This window comes from Cladophialophora psammophila (genome assembly GCF_000585535.1).
Source record: "Cladophialophora psammophila CBS 110553 chromosome Unknown aczJe-supercont1.1, whole genome shotgun sequence".
NCBI lineage: Eukaryota > Fungi > Ascomycota > Eurotiomycetes > Chaetothyriales > Herpotrichiellaceae > Cladophialophora > Cladophialophora psammophila.
This window is the reverse complement of record NW_006912922.1, coordinates 1,096,198-1,110,202: the sequence shown is the minus strand read 5'-3', so window position 1 is coordinate 1,110,202 and position 14,005 is coordinate 1,096,198. Positions and strand designations below refer to the sequence as shown.

At 51.9% G+C, this 14,005-nt stretch overlaps 8 protein-coding genes across 8 annotated transcripts; 5 read left to right on the top strand and 3 right to left on the bottom strand.

Moving 5' to 3' along the window:
• Positions 1 to 411: 411 nt before the first annotated feature.
• Positions 412 to 1,095, top strand: A1O5_00390 (uncharacterized protein; the record flags this gene model as incomplete). The annotated part of the gene is made up of 1 exon (XM_007741009.1): positions 412 to 1,095. One exon carries the CDS (start codon positions 412 to 414, stop codon positions 1,093 to 1,095), a length of 684 nt encoding a protein of 227 aa, XP_007739199.1.
• Positions 1,096 to 1,744: 649 nt separating this feature from the next.
• On the bottom strand, positions 1,745 to 2,647 carry A1O5_00389 (uncharacterized protein; the record flags this gene model as incomplete). The annotated part of the gene is made up of 1 exon (XM_007741008.1): positions 1,745 to 2,647. The coding sequence occupies one exon, from the start codon at positions 2,645 to 2,647 to the stop codon at positions 1,745 to 1,747; it is 903 nt and encodes a 300-aa protein (XP_007739198.1).
• A 349-nt stretch (positions 2,648 to 2,996) lies between these two features.
• A1O5_00388 (uncharacterized protein) lies at positions 2,997 to 4,567 on the bottom strand (the record flags this gene model as incomplete). The annotated part of the gene is made up of 5 exons (XM_007741007.1): positions 2,997 to 3,277; positions 3,338 to 3,602; positions 3,659 to 3,891; positions 3,949 to 4,322; positions 4,380 to 4,567. The coding sequence occupies 5 exons, from the start codon at positions 4,565 to 4,567 to the stop codon at positions 2,997 to 2,999; spliced, it is 1,341 nt and encodes a 446-aa protein (XP_007739197.1).
• Positions 4,568 to 5,785: 1,218 nt separating this feature from the next.
• A1O5_00387 (uncharacterized protein) lies at positions 5,786 to 6,178 on the top strand (the record flags this gene model as incomplete). The annotated part of the gene is made up of 1 exon (XM_007741006.1): positions 5,786 to 6,178. The coding sequence occupies one exon, from the start codon at positions 5,786 to 5,788 to the stop codon at positions 6,176 to 6,178; it is 393 nt and encodes a 130-aa protein (XP_007739196.1).
• A 100-nt stretch (positions 6,179 to 6,278) lies between these two features.
• Positions 6,279 to 7,563, bottom strand: A1O5_00386 (26S protease subunit rpt4; the record flags this gene model as incomplete). The annotated part of the gene is made up of 3 exons (XM_007741005.1): positions 6,279 to 6,856; positions 6,910 to 7,296; positions 7,347 to 7,563. 3 exons carry the CDS (start codon positions 7,561 to 7,563, stop codon positions 6,279 to 6,281), a joined length of 1,182 nt encoding a protein of 393 aa, XP_007739195.1.
• Positions 7,564 to 8,515: 952 nt separating this feature from the next.
• A1O5_00385 (enolase) lies at positions 8,516 to 9,936 on the top strand (the record flags this gene model as incomplete). Its single annotated transcript, XM_007741004.1, has 3 exons — positions 8,516 to 9,036; positions 9,088 to 9,528; positions 9,582 to 9,936. The coding sequence occupies 3 exons, from the start codon at positions 8,516 to 8,518 to the stop codon at positions 9,934 to 9,936; spliced, it is 1,317 nt and encodes a 438-aa protein (XP_007739194.1).
• Positions 9,937 to 10,529: 593 nt separating this feature from the next.
• On the top strand, positions 10,530 to 11,511 carry A1O5_00384 (translation initiation factor 3 subunit J; the record flags this gene model as incomplete). Its single annotated transcript, XM_007741003.1, has 2 exons — positions 10,530 to 10,736; positions 10,789 to 11,511. 2 exons carry the CDS (start codon positions 10,530 to 10,532, stop codon positions 11,509 to 11,511), a joined length of 930 nt encoding a protein of 309 aa, XP_007739193.1.
• Positions 11,512 to 12,089: 578 nt separating this feature from the next.
• A1O5_00383 (uncharacterized protein) lies at positions 12,090 to 13,543 on the top strand (the record flags this gene model as incomplete). The annotated part of the gene is made up of 5 exons (XM_007741002.1): positions 12,090 to 12,680; positions 12,733 to 12,778; positions 12,832 to 13,193; positions 13,246 to 13,354; positions 13,407 to 13,543. The coding sequence occupies 5 exons, from the start codon at positions 12,090 to 12,092 to the stop codon at positions 13,541 to 13,543; spliced, it is 1,245 nt and encodes a 414-aa protein (XP_007739192.1).
• Positions 13,544 to 14,005: the final 462 nt, after the last annotated feature.

Genomic DNA, 14,005 nt, shown 5'->3' with positions numbered 1-14,005 from the left:
ACGGTGTAGGCAATGATGAATGAGTTAATAGTGAATCCAGGGATATCTCTTAGGAGGAAGGATTCAGTAGACGGTATTCCGCAAACATGTGATAGCGATATGGAGTGGGAGGGCTGAAGACGCATGTGAGGTGGGAAAAAAATGGCGAGAGGCTGAAGCAGCAGAAGCGGCTCCCGTCCGCCAAGCCTGCGGAGATTGTCGAGAAATCGTGCTCCAACAACTTTTTCCAACCTGGTGAATGTTTGGATGCTCCAAAGTCACCAATATACCCTCTTCACCAGTTAGGTACGATCGAACAGGTGACCAGCACACCCCCGTTCCCTTCTCCCAGAAACGGCGAAACAAAGCCCTCTTGTCTCAGTCTCTCCGACCTCGACATCCTTTGACATTGACCCCCCCGTTATCCTGGCCATGGCGGAGCTCAATGCTCTGCCACTCCGGCTGAGGAACTTCTTCGCGCGGTATCCCCCTCAGCTCTATTCGGCAAAATTCACGGGCGTCACCATACCGCTGACGCGGAGAGAAGCAAAAGAGGCCGCCATCGCACGAGCCGCCGAGCTACAGAACCAAGCATCTTCTTCACAACCACCTTCGCGGCCGGTCGCGAGCATCCTTGCACAGCCTATATCGGTATCAACAACAGCGTCCTCTTCACCGTCGGAAACATCAACAGCGGTGGCACCCGAGGAAGCAGCACCTCCAACACCCACACCCGTATCGGCGTCCAGTATGCTGCAGAAATTCCCGCCAAACCCCTTCCTCCCACGCAAAAACTTCGTGACCGGTCGCTGGGCCGGTCCCAAGATCGGTCTACGCCGGCAAGCAGACCTCGTGAGACTCGCAAAGCAGTTCGATATCGAAGAACTCCTCCCACCCGGGCGGAAATCCTCCGCGTTCAAGGAGACACGGTTGCTGCAGAGGGGGTTGAGGATTAGAGGGACGGGCGAGGGACAGAAGGTCAAGGGCCACAAGTGGGAGAGACAAATGGGCGCGACGCTGGAGAAGAGGAGGAAGGCGATGGAAAGCATGCCCGAGTTGATAAGGGAGTGGAAGCAAAAAGGCCATGGGCGAGGTTGGAAGAAGTATCCAAAATGAAACGCTGTCGGTCGGAGCGCCCTGCTCTCCTCGTTGTGTTTGTTTGCATTCGAACAGGGGTGCTATATCCGTCCAAGGCGAGAAACTGGGACCTTCCTCTACGAGGGTTAAGGTCCCAAAGTGCTACACTTACGGTCAACTAAGGGAGGTTACCCAATCGCCCCCTCAAAACTATTTTCATGCCATCGAGCGAATATCTTCCCCACTGGATCATACAATCACGGCCTCAGATGGAAACTTCAGCACCAGGTGCACAGGATGGAGAACATCTTATCGTCCAAAAAGCCCACGATTGCATTTTTGTTCGCCCAAAATACCGGATGACTTCTTTTGTATATATCAAATTTCTCCCGTCATATGCAGTTGACCTCGTGGTGGAAACACTGATGGGTTGTCCTGTGGACCTGTAAAACTAGCTCACCATAAAACTCGAGACCCAAAACTTCCATGTATATCTTGATAGATGCCATACGCATCTGGACATACGCCATGCAAGATTCTCGTTTTCCATCCCGTGACCTTTGTGCGCTGCTTCTTCATTACACGTCCCTCACTCTAATCACAACCACTCAAACCCAGACCGGTAAGCCTCAAGGTTGCGCTCTCCATGTACCAAGACCCCGGCAACTCTGACGAGGACTTCCAGTTTTCATACGCTCGAATTCTTTTCCTCCCCTGGGTGTCCTCTTGCATCGTGTTGACCGGCGTAGCTGCCAGCAGTAGCGTCGGCATAGTTACTACCGCGGCTCTGCAACCGCTTGACTAGTCGTTCAAAGCAAGAAGATTGTTTCGACGTCTGCCGCGGTCGCATATCAGCGGGGTCTTCTGCATTCTTGCCACTCTCCACATCTGCAGCTGAGGAGGTCGAGTCCTGCGAACGCACACACGTCTCTGGTCTCCAGAAAAGAGGAGTCGATTTTGGAATCTGTGGTAGCGACGAACTCGTCGATGATGTATCTGATTGAGTCAGACTGTGGCGAGACTTATTAGCAGATCTCGCCTTCGGTCTGGACGTGTGTTTGATGCCGACGTTACGCAGCTCCTTCTCGAATTCATCTGCCCAACTGAATTGACGGCGCCAAATATTCCGGGAGGGCAAGTCCTGAAGTGGCAGATTTAGATTGGCATGGTACCGCTGAGCTTGTGGGAAAGTCAGGAGAGAAGTGCTGTGTGTGAGTTTTCGAGGCCGCATCTCGTCGTTGAAACCTGGGAAACAGCTGGAGGTGGTATTGCCGTTGCCTCCGCTCGGGTCACGGATGTTCCCTCTAAGCCGTGGTGAGGCGGTGGCGATGGTTAGACGCGAACCGTAGTGACCGTCTGTTTGCTCTTCTTCGACGGGGCTGAGTTGTTGTAACTCCCCCATTACTCGCTCTTCTCCTCGTACATGTGACACATCATGTCGCGTTGATCGTCTTGTCGTTGACGGTAGGCGAGAAACACTTGATGGAGGTTGCGATTTATGGGAAGGGTCGGTCTTGGGCTCTTGCTCTGGTCGTAGCTTGTATATGTCAATGAAGGCTTCGAGTTCATCGTTGTCTAGCCCAAGAGGCATGGTGGTAGATCTTGCTGGAAGTAAATAGACTGAGAAGAAGCCGGTCTTGCTTTGCCGTGCGAAAATGTATATCTTTTGGAAGGCGCTTCCCTTTATTGACGTCTGGTCTGGGGATGATCATGCGGAGGAGGGCTTGGGGCCGAAAAGCGGTGGGCTATTTATGTAGCACGCCGTCTGAGCTGAGATGCAGATCACGGGTTTTGCGTTTCTCGGTAATATGTCGTGAGGCATCTGAACCCGTTTGGCTCAGTCTTGGGAGGGCGTTGCGACTGGGTACCATAATTTCATAAAGTTCATGAGGAACCTTAGGCTCGAGACATGGACTTAGGCAGCCAGTGACGAAATGACCCTAGACTAAGATTTTGCAATCTCTCTTCTTTACCAAGGTGAACCAAAGGCATAGTTGTAACACAGTTCCGACCATCATGACAAGGCCGCTGAAGAGTTGCAGTCCGACATAATGCCGCCCATCGTCACCAACCAGGGCACCGGCGATCGGACTACCGATGAGAGAAGCGGTAGCGCCGATCGCTTGAGCCATACCAAGCCGGGCCCCCAGTACCTTCGGGTCAGGACAGACAACGGGGAATATGCTGGGCGGAAGTGGAATGAGAGCGCCGCTGAAGAAGCCTGTACGCTATTTGTTACCACGACAGTGGGAATAATGGTTGGAATGTTGGGATGTCTCACCATAAAGGGCGGCAAAAGCGCAGAAGGAAGCTATGCTGTTAATGCCTATCCAGGCCAGGCAAAGAATGGCGGAGACGAAGCCACATGTCAACCAGGGGATCATCACACCTATGTGCAGTGCAACGGTCGAGGCTATCATTCGGCCCACCACCGAAGATCCCTGCGCAATTACGACCGAATAAAGCGCTAGAGCTCGCGATGTGCCCAGTGCAAGCTGTGCGTAACTAGGTATGTAGAAAAAAGGAACGAGGTAGCCGGTAAACAACTGCGACAGTCAGCTTTGTGAACTGACATGGTTTTTTGGGCGGCCCAACGACTCACGAAGAAGTTGGTCCAGGTATAACACCAGAATCCGAGATCCTTAAGAGCTGCTCTGTCGAAGAGCTTTCGCGCAGTGCCCGAGCTGATGTCGCCGATATTGGTGGCGCCCCAAAGCAACAGGGGGAATGCAAGGAGAAACGAGGCAAGCATGATGAAACCCATGACCCTGACAGTCCAAGCAAAACCCAAGGGGTCGATCAGCTGCTGGAAAACAATGGTATAAATGATACCACCTTTTTTTTTACGGTAAGCACGAATCCTTTTTGACAAGAATCAGAGCTTCCACCTACCAAATGGTGCGCCGCAACTAACGAGGCCCAGTGCAATTGCCCTTCGCGCTTTGAATGAACGGCTGACAAGTGCCATCCCTGGGATAAAAAGCACGCCACAGCCCAAGCCGGTGCAGATACCCTGGGTTAATATGATCTGGTAATATTGGCTCGACAAACTTAACATGAAAATTCCAAAGCATGACATCGTCGCACCACCAAAGAGCATAATGCGATAATGACCGAGGTCAAACAATGGCCCAGAAATGACGCCCATGACGATCAACAGGTAGGATGCAAGAGTTCCAATCCAGGATATGTCGGATGGAGAGCTGCTTTTCAAGAAGCCCGTCTCGTAATAGTTTTGAAAGAGGCCGAATGCAAAGGTGAACCCCCTGGAGACCAACTGCAATTAGCAATTTGGTTTCCCACGAAGAATAGGAGCACCGTACCAGACATTGAAGAAGACAAGGAAACACCCAATGACCTGGAGCCATGCCCGGAAACCCCCATCTGTGAGGGTTATTGGTGGTATAGAAACGATGGTTGTCTGTTCGATCTCGATTTCTTTGCTCGTGGGAGCGTCAATGGGTATGGCATGGCCACCAGTTTTGGAAATAGCATGCCGAGGGTCTGACATGACGATCGGTGTATGTGCAAACAGATGGAGATATTGGTTTGCCTCTCCTCCTCCGTCAAACCGTCGAGAATTGGGTCAGAAGCAGCAAGACAGTCATTGACTACAAAGACCCATGACCAACGCAATACCGATCAATAGCACACCACGATGCTCTGTCTTTCTAGGGCGCACGATGAGACGGGGAAAAGAAGTAGAAAGTGAAGTTCCAAGACAACTGGGGTACTGCAAAGGTACCGTCTAGGGAACGGCAGGACATGGAGCATTTGTAAGAAGCGGTTGCTAGCGTGTAGGAAACATGGCTAAATCCGCAAATGGCGTCGTCTCTGATCCCCATGGGAATCCAAGGTTCCATTTGCCAGCGAGATTGCATTGCATGTACCGAGGCTAGCAGCCGCTTCTGCTGGTCCAAGATCCGACGGCACAATGGCGGAATTCTGGCATAACCACCCATCACCAAGGGCGTCGACAGCAGAGCGGCCCACCCCAGTTGCCCTCTTTGTCCATAGTTGACATAGACGCGTAAATTGCTATAGATATTTAGGTGGCACCAGCTGCAGGACACGCTTCGACGTTGAAACCGCGTGAATATCTCGCCGTCGCCATTGTCCTCGAACTGCTAGTTGTAGTTTGTGCGGAATGCTGCCATTTTAGTTTGATTGCCGTCGTCGATCGGAGCTTTTGAAGGCGCAAGATTCTCGATGCGGGGAAAGCGCCAAAAGGACAAGCCAAGGACAGCACAAGCCGGGGCGCCAGGGAATTCTGGTTAGAGCAACGTGCGCCGAAGTCCGCCTCTTCCAGGTGGTACAAGTGGTCTCTTCAACTATTGGAGAGCAAGACTATGAAGCCGGGCTCTTGAGGGTTGGTGTTGGTCGTGCTAGTGTGTGTCAACTCACCAACTCCCATGGAGAGGTCCAGGAGGATATGAAGGTACGACAGAGTAGGCCAAGTAATACATAGGATGAGTCGGTTGAACTGATTGAACATTACAAGTTCGAACATTGCAGGGGCCAGCGGGGGCGAAAAGGTGGCGGCAAGATGTGAGAGACGGATATTAAACCGATAATCTGCCGACAATGTCCCTAAAGTCGTTGCTAGTCCTTCCAGCTTCGCGTGTCCTGCTCGTCTTTGCCTCAAGTATCAATAACTACCTCGTACAGGTCCGTCCTTTTTACTCTAACTACGCCCTTCTCAGATCAATTAATCACAAACGGGCAAGGTATGCCAGGGGCAGCATACCATGCCCTGATCCGAACCCACCACATTACCTCCAGGAAGAAGATTGCCCGGCTCAAAGCTGCTGCAAAACAGTACCAATGCTACGCCCTGCTTCGGTCAGGGGGCATTCCTGGCGTCATGTATGTTCGTGGCAGCGAGCGATCGAATGTCCAGAAATGGGTTGATACGGTCCATGACCTGAGATATAAAGACTACCAACTAGCAGCGCCTGTTCATGCTGCTTTATCCGAGTTTCAGGGGGGTGGTCTCCCGCAAGACGATACAAAAGTGGGTTATCTCGAAGAAGTTGCGACGGTCAAGGAAATGGCCACCCATATGGAGGCGAGGGGGCTTCAGAGTTGGTGGCGCATCGCCATGGGCTTCATACAGGAATAGAAACCGAAGCCATCTATTGCAGGCTGCGGTAAGCCTTGACTCCACCCCTGACGGTCGTCTCGCTATGCAATGCACGGAATCCCAGCCACCCAATGATATCTTACAATTTCTGGTATTCCAACTTGCCCTCAAGTTTCTTCGCCTCCGCCACTTTCCTCACCGCCTTGTTGAAGTCGTCCTGGTTGACCGCATCTCTGTAATCCTTGATGGCGAACAAGCCGGCTTCGGTGACGACGTTTCGCAAGTCGGCGCCGTTGAGACCGTCGCTCATCTTGACCACACTTTCAAAGTCAATGTTGCCTTCGGTCACCACTCCGGCAGCATGGATCTTCAGAATCTCCAAACGGCCAACCTCATTAGGCAGCGGAATCTCAATCTTTCGGTCCAGTCTACCTGCTCGCAACAATGCAGGATCCAGGGTGTCGGGTCGGTTGGTGGCCATGATGATCTTGGTCTTTCCTAGGTAGTCGAAACCATCGAGCTGGTTCAGAAGCTCCATCAACGTCCTCTGAATTTCTCGGTCGGCAGAAGTTCCTTCGCTGAAACGTCTCCCGCCAATAGCATCGATTTCGTCCATGAAGATGATACAAGGCTCATGTTCTTTCGCGTAGCCGAACATCTCGCGGATCAGCCTCGCCGACTCGCCGATGTATTTGTCAACAATCGCAGACGACACAACTGGAATGAAGTCAGCATCGATCCCGGGAGCCACTGACGATCGGGGAACTCACCTTTCAAGAAATTTGTGTCTAGACTGCTCGCCACTGCTCTTGCCAACAACGTCTTCCCCGTTCCCGGAGGCCCATAGAGCAACACGCCTTTGGGAGGCTTGATACCAACTCGGAGAAACAACTCGGGATTCTTGAGAGGCAGCTCGATTACCTCCCGCAGTTCTCGGATTTGATCGTTCAACCCACCAATTCCGGCGAAGGAGACTTGACCAGGATCTTCTAAAGACATGTTATAGACCAAGGGGTCGACTTCTCTTGGAAGCATTCTCATGATAGTCAGAGTGGTCATGTCGAGCGCCACTCGCGTGCCTTGTTTCAGTTTGGACTTGTCGACTTTGGATCGGCAGCCGACGACGTATCTTGGGCCGGAGGATGCCTTGACAATGACTAGACTATGTTAACAGTGTTCCAAAATGAGATAGATCCGGCAAACATACATCGCTCCTCGTCAAGCTGCTTCAGAACTTCACCGATGATTTGTCCGACGCTCTGTAATGCCTTGATGTTCTCCTCTGTTGTTTCAAACTCTTTTTGGAGGCCTTTGATGTCCATTCGAAGGGCTTTTAACTTGGCCTCCCATTCTCTGGAATCTAGTAATTTCTGTTTATAGAGTTCAAGGGCCAGCTGCCGCTCTGGATCACCGCTTCCATCCATGTTGGCTGGTTGGAAGAATTTGAGATGAGATACTCGGCGGTTGCGAATCTGTTGGGAGTAATCGTGTGTGAGCTCGATGTTAGAGGAGTGAGAGCGTGGTAATCCGTGTCTCAAAGACTGGAGATGTTGTTGCCGATTGTCGAGATGATTTCGGGATCAGTAATTGTCTGAGAGTTCCAGAAACTGTGAAGCTTGCGCGCTGCAGGTACCAATAGCACTACGCGGCAAGGGCGCAGGCAGGGCTGGGCAAAGGCGGGAAGGTCTTCCGATCAAAATCACGTGTAAATGGCAGAGCGGCAAGTCGGGCTCGGCGGGCACCAAAGGAGTAACGTAATAATCCAAGCCCGACGATGGTGACGATAGGCCCTGGGGCGGGCCACTAGGCTGGCGAGCTGGGTAGCGGGCAGGGCGGGTTGGGCGCGGGAGGACCCCTGGCCTATCCGCAATCGGTGGCCATCGATGAGCACTTGGTTAAACCACAGCTTTGGAGGGGCTCAATCAGGTTCCCCCGCTCTGCATCGCTGCTGAAGAAGAAATGCTGAGTTGAAGTTTTGTAGCGATCAGCATCCTCAATCGCTCCTGCCCATACCCCACCGAAAAACAATAAAAAGTTTCACTGCTCTTGATATCTTTCGCTTTGTCCTTTCGCATCATCCTCTTCTCTTCTGTCACTCCGTTGCAAGAGGAACTTGTACTCCTCCTTCCCCTTCAGGTTCATCACTAAGCAGTCGTTTACTGACTCAACACTTCCATCACACCACTGAAAACACCAAGTAAGTACCTTGCTCGAGCTCTCCTCAGCCCTCTTCATGAAGCTCCCCAGTCCACTTCGCTGTCGCCATCAATAGCTCCCTTTACTCCCTGACTTTACTTCAGCGGCTCTTGGCCCTTGGTTCTCAACTCATCTTTGCCATTGTTCCGATATCTTCCATTCACTGACCCACCAACAGCCATGCCTATCGTCAAGGTGCACGCCCGCTCCGTCTACGACTCCCGGGGTAACCCGACAGTCGAGGTTGACGTCGTGACTGAGACCGGCCTGCACCGCGCTATTGTTCCTTCTGGCGCCTCCACCGGCCAGCACGAAGCCTGCGAGCTCCGAGATGGTGACAAGACACATTGGGGAGGGAAGGGTGTCCTGAAGGCTGTCAACAACGTGAACACCATCATCGGACCAAAGTTGATTGAGAAGAACATCGATTGCACAGATCAGTCCTCTGTCGACAAGTTCCTTATCGAGCTTGATGGAACAGAAAACAAGACCAACCTCGGTGCCAATGCTATTCTGGGCGTCAGTCTTGCGGTGGCCAAAGCTGGAGCTGCTCAGAAAGGTGTCCCTCTCTACGCACATGTCTCCGACCTGGCAGGCACAAAGAAGCCATACGTGCTCCCCGTCCCGTTCATGAACGTCCTCAATGGAGGTTCGCATGCCGGTGGTCGTCTCGCCTTCCAAGAATTCATGATTGTCCCCGAGTATGTGGCCCAGAGGTAAAACACTTCGAGCTGAGCTAATAACACACACAGCCAAGCCCCGTCGTTCAGTGAAGGTCTCCGATGGGGTGCTGAAGTCTACCAGAAGCTGAAGGCGCTGGCAAAGAAGAAGTACGGCCAATCCGCCGGCAATGTCGGTGACGAGGGTGGTGTTGCTCCAGATATTCAAACCGCCGAAGAGGCCTTGGACCTGATCTCTGCAGCAATTGAGGAAGCTGGTTACAAGGGCAAGATGAACATCGCCATGGATGTCGCCTCCAGCGAGTTCTACAAGGAGAAGGAGAACAAGTACGATCTCGACTTCAAGAACCCCGACAGCGACCCAAGCAAGTGGATCACCTATGAGCAACTGGCCGACATGTACAAGTCTCTAGCGAGCAAGTATCCAATTGTCTCAATCGAGGATCCCTTTGCTGAGGACGATTGGGAGGCATGGAGCTACTTCTTCAAGACGTCCAACTTCCAGATTGTCGGGTAAGTCCTCGCGTCTGATGGCAGAGAGTGCCACGATTGCTGAACAGACTTAGTGACGACTTGACCGTGACGAATCCCAAGCGCATTAAGAGAGCCATTGAGTCAAAAGCTTGCAATGCTCTATTGCTGAAGGTCAACCAAATTGGCACGCTTACCGAATCCATCCAAGCCGCTAAAGACTCCTATGCAGCTGGTTGGGGAGTGATGGTTTCTCACCGTTCTGGGGAGACTGAGGACGTTACCATTGCTGACATAGTGGTCGGCATTCGAGCTGGTGAGATCAAGACTGGCGCGCCAGCACGATCTGAACGCCTTGCCAAACTCAATCAGATCTTGCGCATCGAGGAGGAGTTGGGATCCAACGCTATCTACGCTGGCACCAACTTCCGCAAGTCTGTCACCTTGTGAGCGGTAGGATTCCCAGGACCATGAAATATCAAGCCACGGAGGAAGGGGCAGGGGAAAACGAGAACGTCAGACATCCACACTTCGGGTAGCCTGAGGCAGGGTTATGCGTGTTTGATGCACTTTGCAGGAATAAAGAACGAAATTATTTTCACTCCTCGTATAAGTCAGACAGAGGCGGTTTCCACTACAGTAGAGCCGCGTGTACGGGTAGGGATGGTGATGTAATTGGCATGGTTCAGCCCTGTCAGCCGTGACTGGAGACATTCCCACCGATCACATGCCACTCTAAATTGCCCGGCACTAGCCAGCCCTTTCGGTAGAGTTACCCAAAATGCTCTCACAGGTCACGTGTATATCCTACTCCAGTATAGAAGTCTTGGCATTTTTGTCGTCTGCAACCCGAATTTTGTTGGATCGCCTTTTTGTCGTCACAGCTTGAGAATCGAATCCTCATATCCTATTCAAGTTACCGTACTCTCCTCTGCTTTGCGGGGACCCAACTCATCGCCCATATCGCGACTATTGCCTTTGGCGCGCAACAAATTGATCAATAACAAGGCGAAAACCCTAGACCTTTTTCGCTCAACCGCACTATGCCTCCTTCAAAGTGGGGTGAGTCGCATTCTTACAAGTCGTGGGGAGGGAAATTTACTTTCTCTTCCCCTATCTCTGAATACCGAGAACATCTTGTTAATACTGCTATCTGGACAGATGATGAGTCTGAAGAATCTTCTGAGGAAGAGTCGGTAGACGTTCCCGTTGCCCGACGCAAGTTTGCCGACGAAGAAGATTCTGATGAAGTACGTTGGGCTGCTACTCGGACCAATTAACAGAAAGGCTGATGAATACCAGGTTGCTGAGAACTGGGAGGAGGAGGAAGACTCTGAAGCGGAGCGAGAGAAAGCTACCAAAGCGGCCGCAGCCAAAGCCAAAGCTGACGCAGAATCCGCAGCCACGAAGAAGACCAAGTCTCAGCGGATAGAAGAACACCGGGATGCAAACCGACGGAAACGGGCTGAAGAAGAAGAGGACGAGGAAGAGAGTTCAGAAGAAGATGAAACAACTAGACGTGCAAGACTACGGAAGTCAGAACAGGACTCCGACCTCAAACACGCACAAGATCTGTTTGCCGATGCGGCGCTGGAACCCAAGTCGCGTGCTGCGCCGAACAAGGCGGTGATAATAGAAGACAAAGCAAATCCGGGTCAGACGATCGATTTGTCACAACTGCCTCTGTTCAAGCCTGCCACCAAGTCACAGTTCGACGCCCTTTCGACAACTCTGGTACCTCTACTGACGGCCGCTTCTTTAAAACCGCACTTTGCCATATGGCTGCCAACCTTCGTGAAGCAAATATGCGCCGACCTACCCAGTGCAGAGATTAAAAAGGCGGCGAGTGCCCTGACGGCTCTGAGTAACGAGAAGATGAAGGAGGAGAAGGCGCAAGAGAAGGGTGGCAAAAGGTCCAAGGCAGCAAAGACCAAATCGACTCTTGCAGCAACCCGGGACATGGGCAGAGGGATAGCGGACGTGACTAGCTACGATGATGGCCTTGGGGACGATGACTTTATGTGATTGACTTCTTGATGCATTCCTTTTTTCTGTTCTTAACCTCTTTTCGGGACATCGCATAAGACGTGCGAAGTCAAGCCACATCGTTTATGAGAAATGAAAAGGATGCGCGAGAGACAGGCGGCCTTAGATTATGAATTTATCAGAGTTTTCTTGATACAAATGACAGCATCATTATGGCACATTTATAAGTATATGACGCCCCGACGAAATTTTGAATTGAGCATTGCTTTGGAGACCCGAACCAGGAACGAAGGGTTGCCATCGGATGCATTAGAGACCTAACCCCGTTGACCTCGTCTTGGGCGCTCCTTCGACTACAAAGTATTCTGTTCCAATATTATCCAATTCCATTCTTGTTTCCATATCCATTGATTTGATCGACTTGCAGAGCTGTTCTTAACTGACTTTCTCTCTTCTGGATCGTCAAAATCACAAATCCTCTGGTACATTCATCATATCACCATACGACTTGTGGAGCGGACCTACATTGATAACTTCGCCTTCAGCCCCGTCCCTGCCTGCAATGCACTTTGGTAACCATTTTCTGTCAGAGGCCTGCGACTGATTGGTGCTCCACCATGGCGGCGGAAGAGGACTGTCTCCTTGATAGGGAGCGCCACATCAAGTATTGGAAACGGTGTGCGCAGATCCTGCCCGAACCCTACACGTCTGGTGAAGCCAGCCGAATGAGTTTCGGCTTCTTTATTGTCGCCGCGTTGGATCTGCTGGGGGCACTTGACACTGTCATTACGCCGTCCGAGAAGCGAGGCTGGATTGAATGGATCTACACCTGTCAGGTCCCTCACACAGGCGGCTTCAGAGGTTTCACAGGGACAATGCTAGGCGGCCAGAGAAGTTACCACAACTGGCACTGGGATCCGGCTAATCTGCCAAATACCTACTTTGCACTGGTTACGTTGGTGATTTTGGGAGACGACCTTTCCAGAGTCAAGCGGAGAGAATGCCTTGCCTGGGTGGCAGGGTTGCAAAGGCCGAATGGCAGTTTTGGGGAGTTTCTGGGAGAAAACGATGTGGTGGAAGGGGCAGACGATCCACGACACTTCATGTGCGCCGTGGGAATCATCAAAATATTGCAAGGAAACGGGGAGCATGCAGAAAGGCCGGGCTTCGACGAAGCAGGCTTGCAGAGGTATATTGCCAATTGCCAGGTGAGGATTCAATAGTCTGCTAAATGGCGACCAGGGCTGACGTCTATTCGAGTCTCATGAAGGCGGAATCGGCCAAGCTCCTCTTCTTGAAGCTCACTGTAATATGCCTGCCTGTCTAATTACCTATTATTTTTGCTGATCTCTCTGCTAGCCGGGCTGAACTATTGTGGCATCGCGACACTCTCATTTCTCGCCCTGCTTCAGAAACCCGCGGTGTCCGTGCAAGAGATGGCGGAACGAGCCAACGTCGACACCTCCATCTGTACCCGATGGATGCTGGATCGACAAACAACCTGGATAGAAGAGGACGAGGACGAAGATGAGGACGAAGACAATCAACGTGGAGACCGCGCCGATATTGAGACCAAGCAAGAAGCAGCACAACCATTGTCGCCCGATGTGTCCAAGATGCAGATCAGCTTGGTCGCGCAGAAGCCGATTGCTGGATTTTGCGGCCGCTGTGGGAAGATTGCAGACACCTGTTACTGCTTCTGGAATGTGGGAGCTCTCGCCGTCGGTGTGCCCAATTAATACATCCTGACCTATTTCGCTGATGACCCAGCAGATCCTGCAACAGCATCATCTGGTTGATGTCGACTCACTAAGGAGATATCTCCTGGGGAAGGTCACCCACATAATCGGAGGATTTGCGAAGAGCCCTGGCGAACTGCCGGGTGAGTGGTCACAACCTTTTGCAGAAACTCAGCCTGCTAATGGTCCCTCCAGATCTTCTGCACTCATATCTAGGGCTCGCAACGCTGGCAATATACAACGAGCCCGGATTGAAGGAGCTGGATCCCACATTTTGTATCAGCAAAGACGCTGTAGAAAGATTGACGAAGGTAGCAGGGTGGCGAAACTAATATATATATGGAGTACGGCTTCGGCTTCGGCTCGTACATACCTACAAGTAGGTAAAGCAGGTCCAGTGAGGCGGAGCAGGCCTCAACCGACCAACTGAGGTCAATTTCGTAAGAACTTATTCAACCATCAATTTATTCAACCATCAATTTTGGCTCGGCCTGGCCCGGGCATGGCCTAGGTAGTGGCTCGCCAGGCCATACATGGCCCTAGTCATGAGCATGGCCGGGCGATGCATATGGGTGTCGCTGCCTCCCCTTTGTTTCCCTTTCTCCCTATATCTGGCTACGTGTACGGAGTATTGCTGTCAATCCAGAAAACTAGCCCTTCTCACCCTGCTGCGACAGAATGTAACTCTACGTTTCGAAATGTTCGCGTGTCAAAAGCGCAGCAATGCAGGGCTTGCTGCTCGACGCTCCGCCTCTGTCTATCTTGGATCTAGCCGAAAAGGTAGGTGTCAACGC